We start from the raw sequence: 14,238 nt of genomic DNA on the forward strand, positions 1-14,238 counted from the left end.
AGCGCAAGACTATGATGAAATCAATATCGATATATGTCCAATATTCTTTCCTTCACGGTTTTTTTTTTCCTCGTATCAATCAATTTCATATGGACGTAGCTGATCAGGACATTCGCCGCGCGGGTACGAAATCCTTGATGGGTTACGTGCGGGAACATATTTCAAGTGGAACCAGAAGGAAAAAAAGGTGTCAAGCAAAGCCTGTTCATGAGGGTGACGACGTTTCATTGAGATTTATTTTCATATCATCTAACGCTGAATTAGATAACAATGAACTGCATCCACTGCACACTCGATTACACATTTCGGTTTGTTATATGTTGGTTTAGATTCTCGAGCGAAGTTAGGGTTGGGTTCTGTTTACATTGATTCGTCTTCAGATTGTAGCTGTATTATTTATTATCATGACATATGGATTCATGAAGAGTTATGATGTGCAGTGGTTTTATGTCAACATTCATAATATCGCAAGCACCGACTATACTTTTTACATCTTTGAGGAGGGTCACGAGGGCGGGGCTGGCATTTATCTAGTCTATCGTGTGCCATTTCTCTTCCTTTTTAAAGTGCTTTAATTGAAGCTATTTCAACTGGTATATATATCCCACTTCTAAACTTCTGATAATTGCTATGTTGAAAGTCCTTGCATGCACAACTGTATAACATGTACAAAGTTAGTTGAATCTATATATGACGAGTGTTCGTAATGAATTAATATTAATTTTTTTTTTAACTCCAAGTGATATCAACATAATTTTATTCGAGGGAATACGCGTGTTTGGGTGATTTATTGTTGATATACATGCAAATTATAATATGCTTTTAATTCTAAACATCCGGTAAAGACCTATACTTTCATCATACAAAACATTACCTTGTAATTACCTTAATGCTTATCTTCTTCATCTTACTTTTAAATATCACTATCTTCTCTGTCTGCCTTTCTTTCTCTTTCTCTCTTCCCGCTCTCTCTTTCTGTATGTGCACCCCGTCTCTCAACCTTACCTCTCTCTCTCTGAATCAGCCTTTATTTCTTCACCTCTCTCTTTCTCTTACTCAGCCTATTTTCTTTCTGTCTATATATCCATGCCTCTCTCATCATCACCTGTCTCTGTCTTTCTGTGTCTGACTCAGCCTCTCTTTCATTTTCTTTCTCCCTTTATGTCTGCCGCCTACTCTTTACCCTCCCTCCGTACTTCACAGTATATAAGCCAATGTCTCCTTTTCTTTCTTGAGATAAACCTTTTCGCTCTGGCGACATGAATTCCCTGTTCAAAACATTTCAGTTTTGTATGATGATATTACCAATAGGCCTATAATAACCAATTTACTTTTGTTTCATTCGTATAACGATTTTTAAACATTTACACGCACAATTTAGAAGACTATATTGAATGCTTTACAATTCACCTCAAATTGTAAATACAACCCTCCCCCCATCCTTCCCCGTGTTCAACATCTTTCAAAACCCAGAGTCTCGCACTTATAAAATGAAAGGAGTTCAGTCAGTGAGACCTGTGGTGCTGCATGGTGAGACACAATGTTGATATTTTTATCAAAGATAATATGTCTTTTGTTAAAGAGAGGCCATAAAAACAAAAAAGGTGTCTTTTACCCATCGCTGGGACTCGCCCGGTCATCAGTGTGTCACCCTTCGACGTATGGTTGGCTGAATACGTCACAAAGAAATCGTTTCCATACCATCATTCACAGCCCTGGCTATAACCTTAACCCATACAGTTGGAAGGCTTCCCACAATGTACATTATTCACTCAACTCTTTGCATAAACGAGTTGTTTAATTTAGGTTCGATTGTTCACCATAAGTTGCATCGCGTAATCAAAGTTTAAATGAAAGGAAATATTAAGATTACGATAGTTCAGCAGCTCTTTTAGAAATATAATATCAATATGAATATCTCATCAATTTTTAAAATAATTTCTTCATTCAACTAAATCTCATTAAAATGTTGATGGATAAGTATATAGCTTATTAATCATATCAACAGGAAAATATGTGGCAGATTTAAAATTGCTAAACTTTGTACCAAATACCGTTATAGATATGAATGAAAATGAATATTATACGAACGTAATTAGGATGATGAAATCATATCTCTTAATTTAACCCGGTACTACTGTAACACATCATACTAACGCATTTGAAAGAAATATCTTCTTTATTTCATCTATATGTTCTAATATATTGCAAAATACTAATGAGCCACATCACTGTTCTCAACGACAATGAGCTAAGATGACAATGAGCATACGAACAATATTTGAATATAATACCAAATCAGAAACGTATTAATATCAACCATGTCAACAATATACAAATAAATGGCAAGATTTGAAATTAAATAGTTAAGCACCCTGGATATAAAATGATACTTTACGTATTTTTATTCAAACAAAGACTAAATAGGTTTCAACATTAACACCAAAACTCATTGGACCTAACCATGAAACATGAAACACAATTTTATCTTGTTGGAATATCATTATACTGATATCTTGGTAATACATGTCGACGCTTCTTCGTCGTCGACGAAAACTTGAATGTGTTCGCAGAAGAAAAATGAAAGGACCCCATCTACGACAGTTGAAGTCAGTGCCACTGCACCCTACAGTTTCATTTTATATTTCCATAGAACTATTTCAAAAATCTTCGAAATTATATTTCTTTTTTTACATAAAGATAAGAACCCTGATAGAATTCTGATTATGGATATCTGTATATAAAAGTAAAATTTTAAGTTTAAATCACATCACGTTAATCGACTGTCGTTGATTTTGGGCAAGTGCTTCCATTTCCATGAGAAAGTGGACTTATGCCTATTTTGTTTTCTGGCTGACAGATATCATGTCTTTTGCTGTTTAGTTCCATTTTTTTGTTGACTTGAATTGTTAAAAAAGGATATCCTACCCCTAAAAACATTAATACATGTATTCCATAGACAAGAGGTACCTGAAGTGACCACCATTCCAAAATGTTTCATGTCTAAATTATTATGTCTAATTATTTTCGTGTTGGTGCTTTCACCGGGATTCACCGGGATTACAAGATTTTTTGAAACTGATAAAGCTAGAAATGTCAGGTATGATATAAAATATATTTCCTCAAATATATTGAAAATGACATAAAGAGATTGCATTGATTGTCTCGAAGCTCTTTCAGTTTGTCACCATTATCTGCACAAAACTGTTAGCCATGGACTGGCGTAACCCTCGGCAAGCCGTGATCATCGTCGGACTCCATGGTCGCGATTAAATCACTAAAATCAGGAGCCTCGTGGTGGTTGCTACTAGCAACCGATCCAGCACACACCGAGTCCAGTGGTAAGCCCAACCCTACGAATCGCTGATCGACCTCGACACGCGAAGCTGACGATGGCGCGGGCTCGGTGAAGAAACTTTTCGGCATGGCGCGCTTTCGCCACGGAGTAACGGAAAGTTTCCCGCCTAAAGTTGAATCGTTTGCGTTGTCTGTCGGCGGCATCCATGAACTGTTTTGAGCAGAATAGCCATACATTGGAAGCATAGTACTACTGTAACACATATTCCTTTCTGCGTAGTTGAACAGTTCTTCCAAGGGACCCAAACCATTACTATCGATTGATTTGGGAGAAAGGGTTGCCGTTAAATCCGGACTGCTTTCGTCATCTCCGTACCGCACGATTCGGTTCGGTTCGGATGTGTCTTTACAAGGGTCGGCTGAATCGCCTTGTTGAGCAACTCTGAGCAAATCAGCGTAGTACAATTCACGTCCTGATAACCGAACCTTCTTGTTGCAATCCGCAATCAATTCCGGTTCGTCCAAAACCCGCTTCTTGCCGAAAAACTTCTGAATGTCTGAACTTGCCGTCTCTGCGAAATCCAACAACTGATCGACGGCGCTCGGCTCCCTCTCGGAGAGCTCATCACTCATTCGGTCATCTTCGTAGTCTTCCGAAGTGAAGTTCGATTCGTCGTCGCTATCCTCAACATAGTATTCATCCTGACTAAAATGCATACTGGATTGATTGTTGATTTGAGGAGGATGGTGAAAGTGGTGGTTTTGGATTGGATGCATGAGTGGGGTGTGAATGTGTGGGTTGTGCATGGGGTAATCCATGTAGTTCTGCATTGAGTGTGGATAGGCCGAGGCCATCTGATAATTCATCATTGCCATATTTGCGATTAAATCTTGAACAAAACTCAGATTCAGATGCAGTTCTTTAGAATGGCACGATCAAGTAAATGCAAAACAGATATCACAAAAACATCCGACAATAGAGTATGATCACATCCCCAAGCTTATTTCATGCTCTGAAGATTGGAAGTTCCTTTCGATGTAAAACACTAAAACTTTCTCATTAATCATTCATTTTTTTTAAATTCCATATTTGGAGCAGGAACCGCTTGGCAGACAGTCCACAGCATCACCTGTCATTCGTGTCTGGTCGGACGCTTGATCAAAGTGACAACACTCGATATGTTGCCGGGAATTCAGTGATTCCCCTCGAATGTTGTGTTTTCCTTTTTTTTCCTTTGTCGAAAGTGAGAACACTGTTTCGGTTAAGAACCTCAAGTGAATGCTCAAGAAGATACACGACCCAATCACGTGATCGACAAGTGATGTTGCGTTGCTAGGCAACAGATGACGACAGTCTTTCACTAAATGATGCAGTCATAATGTCCTGGGCGTTCCCCTATACCTCCTCATGATCATAATCTCATTTGGTGATAAAAAAGATGAAGGTATTCCATTTTCGGGTGGGTTGATCAATGAAGATATCGGAATCCTCTTGCAGTTGAAATCTGCATCGAGATAAAAAGAGAGAAAAATAAATATATTTGTTGTTTCTTCCTTTTTTTAGAATTAATTTTCATTAAAAGGCAGATGGATTAGTAGGCCTATATCCATGGGCGGAGATCCCAGACAACGGGGGTCGGAGGACGTGCCATCATAGAGGCACACAAAGTATCACGATATTGTCGCGCGTGAAAGTTGAATCCCTGCAATAAGTAATAAAATTTGTAACGATGATGATGATGTTGATGATGATGGTGTTGATGGTGATGATGGCGATGGTAATTGTGATGGTGATGATGGTGATGATGGTGATGATGATAATGAATGGTGACGATGATGATGATGATGGTGATGACGATGATGATGATCGACGACGACGACGATGATGATGGCAATGACGTATTCTAATGTGCTTATACTGATTTCCAGTGAGCTCACCATTTGGCATATGCGCCTTCCCAAAATTTATAAGCAATGATTCAACACAAGTGATTTCTTAAACTACAGGATTGAATCAAATACCTATTTTGATTCTGAAGTTTCTTCGTAACAAATTTTAACTAGATAAATTTAGAATAAATAATGAAAATGTTTTCAGAGAACGGGCGTGGAAAATGACAATAATTGTTTTATAGTAAGGTAAAGTATCAGGGAAGTGGGAGTTAGTGCTTAAGCAACATGTATTATGACTGGTGAGTGGAACGTTTGTGTGTGTGTGTGTGTGTGTAAAATCACCATCGAACGGTTTCCTTTCAAGATATCACTTTAACTTTCAAAAAAAAAATCTTGGTTATTTCATGTATGCACCAATATTTACTTCGTGGGTGATTTTTTTAATTAATTAAAAATATATATTGTTTTCCTTATTTATTTTCATTGAAATATATGTAAACAGGACAAAAACAATCAGCGCAAAGGCTGTTTTACATTGCAGTCCTTCATAATACAATAACTAAAAAATCACAATTAAAACATCTGCAGAAATATTACTATACGATCAGCAATAACAATGACAATTTAATATAACAACATGATCTACACAAAATTACAAATAAGTCAAGACAATTATGACCATACGTAGTAATGAACATAATTATTTACAGTAAATAAATAATTCGATTTGGCGAGGCAAAACGATAATAAGGTCCAGCATGTCCAATAAAAGGGTCTTTCCAACTTTCAACGATTAATAATTCACTACGGTCTACTCTCTACTGTTATCCATAGATTTAAAGAATAGAAGAATTCATAAGAAAAGTAAATGTGAGTTTACAATTTAAGTAAAGAAGGAAAAATGAAGAAGTATAAAAGAAAAAGACAAAGGGGTAAAACGATCAGGAAACTGCGGGTATAATTATCAGAGTATATCTTATACAATAAACAGCTTGACCATTTCGTCAACATTGACGCTAAAACACAGACGCCAGCTTATCACTTTTAATTCATTTATCTTTTATTTTTAATATCTGACATGGAGCAAACCACAGTCGTTATCATAAAAAAAATTGTTACTTCTTGGGCAAATTTCATCAAGCTCCTTCCTGCAGCTATTGTGTGCAGTGTTTGTATAGCTCTCGAGAATGATGGAAAACACACGCTTAGTCCACGGGGAGCTGGAGGGCTGGCATATCACCAGTACTTGATGATTAAACACGCCGGCACGGACGCTCATGAAATAAACACATATACCGTAACAGCACGGCAGTCAAGCGGTCGTAATTTTTGCCGGATGAAATTTGAAGGATTGCTACCATAATGTGTGTTTTTAGGTACAATTTATTGCACCTTTATGTGGCCATTGAATTGCACACCTATTCAGAGAAATTGCCTCGGTATACTGTTGCAAATTCTCATCGTTAAAACCTGTGACGTTTATAAGTGTTGTCATGGTATTAAAATAATCGGAGTCCCATGCACCCACCCCCCCCCCCAAAAAAAAAAAAATGCGAAAGAAAAATTCTCGTATTGAAAAAGAGTAAACGTGCCAGAATTTTAATTGAAAGATTCATGTACTTTTACTTTTGTCTTTCAGTATCGTATTTTGCATTATAATAGAAATATGTTATGATATGATAATTTTAAACTAAAAACAGATGTAGAATTCGGTATTTATAGAGCAGTGGATTTCTACAAAAGGCCTATCGACTTAAACATAAACCAAAGCAAAGCTATGGGACACCAACAAATGCTTATTGATATAGAAAATATCTTGGAATAACGCATTCTCCAAACTTATATGTTAAAGCACCATTTTAAAGATACGAGTATTTTCGAAACGCTAGACTAAAGAGGAATCCAACCTCCCGCACAAAATGGTGTGTGTTAGGAGATAAATAAGAAAAACAGAACGGAGAAGGTTTGAAGGAAATCGAACAAGGTAGATAGTTTATGGATGTTTTAAAAATGAGATCACTAAGAATATATGAATTTCAAATTGGCAGTTCGGTAAGTAAATTATGACAAGCGGGAGTTTTTATGACCGAACCGGAATATCCGCACAGGTAATCAATAAATGAATAAATGAATGAATGAATAAATGAATAAATAAATAAATAAATAAATGAATAAATTAATTAATTAATATACTTATTTATCACTATAACTCTATAAATGGATAAATGAAATTAGCGCGATATTAGATAATACTGTCATCATTTTATTTCCAAAATATTATGCTTTGTAGTATAATCAACTTGATCTCATACGTGGGTACTTCAAAATATAGGAAAGAGTGAAAGAGTCAGAGAAAGAGAAGGGGGGGGGGGTAGAAGGATGGTGAAATATATTGCTAAAGGTCAGGGAAAACTTGATGAGCTTTCGTATAGACGGGTCCACACACTACAAGCAATTGCTTTTTAATGGATCCCTCCATTTTCTCAGATCTTTATAAAGTTTATGATAATTTGCTTATATACTTTATTATGATATATTGTACATACCTCAATTTATATCGTTTGTAAAAAATTTCATTTGCAAATGTCATTGTAATTATTTTCGACCACTTTACTTTTTTCTGTTGAAAATGCAATAAAATATATACAAATTGAAAAGTATTTTATTTCTTATTTTGTTTTATAGCGCCACCTTGAAAGAATCATTATATGATATTAAGTCTACCCCCCATAAAATGTTATTTGAATAAATAGAGAAAAATCACACTAGCATAACACTGAAAATCAAAATCGGATGTAAAATAAGAAAGTTTTGACATTTTCAAAGTTTCGCTTGATTTCACAAACAAATTCACATCCTGGTCGGTATGCAAATGAGGGATTTGATGACATCACCCACTCACTATTTCTTTTGTATTTTATAATATGAAATATGTTGTATGTCTATTTACACCTCATTGTCAAGTGAAACTAAGTTTTATTCCTCCCTGAGCATTTTGAATTTACCAATGTTTCAACATTTTATGGTTGAGCCAAGTTGGTCCTTTTTGTCAAATCTTTAGAAATTGAAATATTGTATAATTCAAATAATGAAAAAAACAAAAAGAAATAGTGAATTAGCATGAAGGACATCGTCGACTCTCTCAATTTTCACTTGAATATCACCGAGTTGTGCAGATAACTCTTTTGTGAAAAATAAGCGATGTCATAACTTTCTTATTTTATACCCGATTTCGATGAAATTGCAGCGTTATGCTTGTTTGGTTGCTTTATATCGATTCAAATAACTTTTTTTTCTTGGGTGGAATTGACCTTTAATATTAGAACACTTTAAAAAAATTATTCAAATAAGATATTAAAATTGTGTCAGGACTATAAGAAGAAACGGTTTACGTGGTAGCGTAGAGCGTTTTTACTTAAAAATGGCGTCATAAAGGAACTAATGATCCAACGGATTGTTTGAGATGCTGTCATGTTTAATGCATGTACTTTGATCGAAAGGAAAGATTTGAAGCAATTATCGGAGGCGGGTCATATCTCACACAAATGAAAAAAAGAAGAAAAAAGGAGTACGATAGAACTAAGCGAATTATCCGTGCGGATAGATTAATAAATCATAGTATTAACTCGCTTGTGACAAGCGCTACTTACGAAGATGCAGTTGAAGAACGCGTTAAGTGCGCCTCATCGCTGTATGCAGAGGGGTCGTTGATGTTATTAATACTTTCAATTATTGCTACGCTCAGACAAGACAAGGCATTGAGAACGATTAAGGATGTCTATAGAGAGCTCGACATATGATGGCTGAAGAGGGTGAAGGGGTGGGAAGCGACCCGTTTAGGTAAAGAATGGTGTTTCCTGCGCGTTTGAGAGGAGATCTTAGCTAGGGACTATCAAAGTACAAAAGATGGAATGAAACGGCTGGCCGTCAATAGGTCCGTGAACATCGACCTTTTTATCAAAAAGGGAAAAATTACCAAAATATAAACTTTTGGAGAAAAAGTACACAAAATAAGAAAAATGGCATATAAAGCACCCTTCAAATTTCACTCTTGAATTTCCATTATGGATGCAACTTTTTCACCCTAAAAAGATTATTGCACATTAAGGGGTGAACAATAAGCTCCATCGTCATAGGCGGATCCAGGGGGCCCGGCCCCTCTATCGCTTAAATTGACCCCTTTTCAGATCGGAATATCAAATATTATCAGATTGCGCTTCGCGCTCGCTTTATTGATTTTCATGATAAAAAAGAATGTATTCAGAATGCCCAGAGTCTAGGTCTTAATCTATAAAACACGCACACGCATGCTTAGTTGAGATACGCACAATTTTCTTTATTTTAACGTGCTTCAATTATCCAGTTTCAGATCAGCATATCAAAAATTAATGTAGGGAGATACCCAATTGCCCATCCTTTTCATGATTTACAAAACATGAATAGAATGTCCCGTTTTTAGGTCTGATATCTCATTTTTTCCCGCACGCGCTTGGCGCTCGCTTGAATTGTTTAGTTATATCCCGTTCATGATTACAAAAAAGTGCTTAGAATGTCCATTTCTTAGGTCAGAATGTCAAAAAATTCAGCTCGCGCTTCGCGCTCGCATTAGTTCTATTTAATCGGTGAGATATGTATCGTCTTCATGGCTAACTGCAACTAGTCCTTAACAGGTCCCTCAGGCCAGAACGTCTATTTAAAAATTCTGCTCGCGCTTCGCACTCGCAGTAATTATTTACTTACATACGCATTTCGTTCAGGATCACAAACATTGCCCAGAATGTTGAACTTTCAGGACAAAATACATGGAGATTCCAAAAAAAAAATTAGCTCGCGCTTCGCGCTCGCACTATTTAAATAGGGCTTATGTTATTATTTCATAAAGTTCTGTTGTTTTATAAGAATAAAGCTAAGAAGTTATTGTTAGGACTATATCCCTTCAATCAAAGAAACAAACAAAAATCAACTTTGAGCGGCCGATCGGGGGAAATATGGGTGGAAAAAAATCGCCCCCCCCCCTATTGGCGAAAGCTGGATCCGCCCCTGCATCATGCACCCTAAAGGTTCACAGTGGTACCCTTTTAAAGGTTCAATTTTCACCTTTTTAATACAATTTTTTTTTCAATATTACAAACGTCCATCATTAGCATGCAGACAGGCGCATAAAATACCCCCGAAGGGTGAATATTTGTAAACATTTTTATGGAGAGGGGGCAGTATAACATCCAAAATGTGCTGCTTATGTGAAATGTAGGCTTCTGTTTTTTTTCTAAGTGGGTAATAATGAAGGGATTGATAAAGGCAAAAACAAAATAAAATAAACACAAAATCTGCAACCCTCTTTCCAAAAAAATACAAAATTGTTACACGGAAACAGGAATAGGTAAGTAATTGTTTTATTTTATGAAAATATTGTAAAAACACCCTTACGTAATTCGTCAATGTATAGCATTTGTCAAAAGTAGATTTTTTTAAAACTTAAATATAACACGGTAGATTGTATAAGCCCACTGACTATATTATTAATCTTCTATTCTCCTTCTTCATTTTATATTTCGTTAGTCTTTTTTTTGACAGTTCATATTTAGGTATTTGGTTACCAGAACAAAATTTCAATTGTAGCTATTAATTGCAGATTGTGAAGATATATTTTAATTGTATTTCCCAAAAATGCATTTCATTACATTTGAGCCTGCCCATGCTATCCATAGTTGCTAAAATACAATATGAGATAGGTTTGACTTATCAAATTAGATAATTAAGCCACCAAATCCCATATGCAAGATTAGATGTGTATTTTCCATAAGTATTTTTCTCTTTTTCAGATAAAAATGACATTTTCTCAAAGAATTATAAGTATTACACCATAACGGTTAAAGTTATAACATGACAAAATAATAAAGCCAATCTTTGTTCATTCATTATTTCAGGTTGAATATTTGACTCTCTCAAACATGGACTGATGGTTCAATTATTATCGTAGTTCTAATATAATTTTTAACTAGGATGTCTAATACTTTAGGCACTGGCGTATAGATGGGGCGAGGGGGGGGGGGCTTGGAACCAATGAACCCTAAAAATCTTACGACCAGAAAAAAAAGAGAAAAGGAAATGAAAAAGGTGAAATATGATATAAATTTCTGAATAAATAATGTCAAAATCTATCAAAGAAATTATTTTTTTAAGTATTATAAGGTCAAAAATTGTGCTCGCTCTTTTCGCTCGCTCGCAGCTTTTTAGAAATGTTGCCACATTAAAAAAAATAGGCTCATTACGCCTTATTTTAGGAAACGAGACATAGTAGATTTATTAGTTTAATATACAAGGATACTATGACTGTTTTTCTTTTAATTGCTTGGTAGGCCTAAATGACCTTTCCCAAGACACGAAATTAAAAATCATCTCATATTGTAGCCTTTTTTTTATGTAAACGGGAGTTTTAAAACAGAATCCCAATTTAAATCTTTATAAATATGGTCATCTTACCCTTATTCGTATGCACACAAAACTGTTCGTTGGACCCCAAAACATAGCAACCAGCGAAATGGACGTCGTAAAAATATCCAACTGAAATTCAGGTAGCTTCATTTTCATAAAAAGTGTTTGACAAAGTGGTCGTATTGTGCTGGAGGATGGTGATAGTTTATTTCTTTTATTATCCGGGCGAGCTGTACTTGAAGCAATATGGTTATTGGGTAACATAAAAAACAGGCATATTCATGGTGTAATTACTGGTGGAGAATCCTTTTTAAAATTGTTTGTCAGAAATTGAAATCCATAACAAATTAGAAAATTTCAAAGATATAAACTAAAAATATTTGAGTCCAATAAGATGTTTCTTTTGAATTTCTTTTAAGGGTGCACGATAAGCCTAAAAATGCATGTATTTTTTATTTCACATAACGATTTGATACAATTTAGTGTTATTCCCCCTCTATATCTACAAATAAACTTCGGGTGGACTTGTTCTTAAAATGTTACACACACACAGCTATATGGAAAAAAATAGGATTAAACGGTAAATAAAGTTATCAAATATTTCATGTTCTGGGGAGAATAATTATCCAACAAAAAAATCTTGGTAGTTGAATCCCATGTATATTATTAGTCAGTAAATAATAATGTAGTTCTACAATTTTACATATCTCTCAGATTTGCCTTTTTTGCTTTCGTATGTCTGAATCAGTGGCGTACAAAAAGGGGGGAAGGGGTGCTTGGGGCACTTGCCTGTCCAGATATTTCACGACCAAGGGAAAATGAGAAAGGGAAAATGGTGAAATATGATATGTCAAAATCTATCACAAAACTTTATTTTTGTAATGAAAATGTCGAAAATTTTGCTCGCTCGCTTCGATCCGATCGCTCGTATCTGGTCCCCTTAATTTTTTGGATTATCACGCCACTGCTCTGAATATATTACCTGATGCAAATGAAAGATTTAGAATTGACCTATAAATGAGAACAAAATTAAATGTGAATTCGAACATATTCACATCAATATCAAATTGAAATCATATTTTCGTCCCTTTGAAAGAGAACACTATCAAAAACGATTGGTCAAAGTAACCATTCTGTCGGTGAATATCTGTCCGATCGATAAAACGGTCAATATCACCCAGAATTGTGTGGTAGACTACATTTTCGTTTGTCAGAAAGTAAGACACCATCATATTCACCAAAAAATTGGTTATTTGGACCAGCCCCTTGGTAAAGAGTTTAGGATTTCTCCATGGTAAGAGTTCATTCAAAATACAGCAAATAGTAGGCCTTCCAGAATATGGTAAATTAAAATGATGAATAGTACAGAAGTATGTCAATAGATTCAGTTATATAAGCATATATAATCATACGAGAGCCTCTTGGGCCTCTTACAACTGTAATGTTAATGGTTGACCGGTTTTTCGATATCTTGTCCAGCAATCCGCCACTGATTTGTCCAATGATTTTCAAAGACATGATCGAGAACTCCCCAAAATATCATATAAACGCATGTGTTTCTCAAAGATGGTTTGAATAATAAAACACATGTGTGGAAAAAACTCCATATTTTAAAGAAAGAAATGCACTCATTTTAATGATAAAAATAATTCGCTCTATGTTATGCTATAATGTTGGCCAGTGTAGAAGCAGCCAGCAGTGTATCTTCGTCACGCATGCAAAACTAGGATATGCCATTGTGAGAGTTGTTATTAAGAGAAATGTTACTTAAATTCCTATGAACTTGATTATCCCCCGCTAACAAACAAAGTCACACGCTTTATAAACCGTTTTAAGTATGATCTCCAGAAAACAAAACTTATCCAAACAAAGGGACCACATACCTGAACTCGAATGCCTAAGCTAGGCGGGCGGCAACCCCGTATCTTCGGCACGCGCTGCCGCTGGTTGTCTGGGAGCCCAACTCTTGCGAAAGTGATTTAATGACTCAGTTGCGGCGGAAACTTGTGTCTAAATCGGTCCCGGTGGATATTTTGACCAAACGGCAGTTGGAAGTCTTCAAAAGTGGTTATTAGTCCGGGAGAAGTAGATCTTTATTAATTTAGCAACTGTAATATTATCCCGAACTACAGTGGAACTGACGAAAGATATGGCTTTTGGAGTTATCAGCAGACGACAACCAACACCAATGAAATATTATGTAAAGTGGCGCCGCGCGCACCTTTCAAGTGTGTATACCAGCACCCGGGGCCGCAGTGATAGCATCAAATGATCTGAGAAAGGTGAGTACGTGTCGGGTTATGCCGCGGGGAATATACGTATAAGCTATGAAACATATTAGAAATTATATGATTGTCGCTTCTCTCTGTTTTCAGTTATAAGGAATTTTCACACGCATTCAGTAGGATAATGTTCTAATATATATATTCATGGCTATTAAATACACGAAAACAGAAATATGTTTAGGAAAACCCGCGTATTATTGTTTGATGTCGCTCTTGACCGTATAGGACGTATTAAATCATTCTGTTCAAAGATAATAAAGGTCATCTTCTTATTCTTCTTCATTTTTTCCTCGTTTATCATTATATATAGTATGTGAATTAGGAAAGA

At 35.7% G+C, this 14,238-nt stretch overlaps 1 protein-coding gene across 1 annotated transcript; it reads right to left on the reverse strand.

Moving 5' to 3' along the window:
- Nucleotides 1–1,525: 1,525 nt before the first annotated feature.
- On the reverse strand, nucleotides 1,526–13,882 carry LOC129269836 (protein PERCC1-like). Its single transcript, XM_064105329.1, has 2 exons — nucleotides 13,509–13,882; nucleotides 1,526–4,802 (listed from the first exon to the last, which is right to left on the reverse strand). The coding sequence occupies exon 2, from the start codon at nucleotides 4,171–4,173 to the stop codon at nucleotides 3,208–3,210; it is 966 nt and encodes a 321-aa protein (XP_063961399.1). The 5' UTR covers nucleotides 4,174–4,802; nucleotides 13,509–13,882; the 3' UTR covers nucleotides 1,526–3,207.
- Between the last annotated feature and the right edge of the window lie 356 nt (nucleotides 13,883–14,238).

This window comes from Lytechinus pictus, chromosome 10 (genome assembly GCF_037042905.1).
Source record: "Lytechinus pictus isolate F3 Inbred chromosome 10, Lp3.0, whole genome shotgun sequence".
In the NCBI taxonomy this organism is placed as follows: Eukaryota; Metazoa; Echinodermata; class Echinoidea; order Temnopleuroida; family Toxopneustidae; genus Lytechinus; species Lytechinus pictus.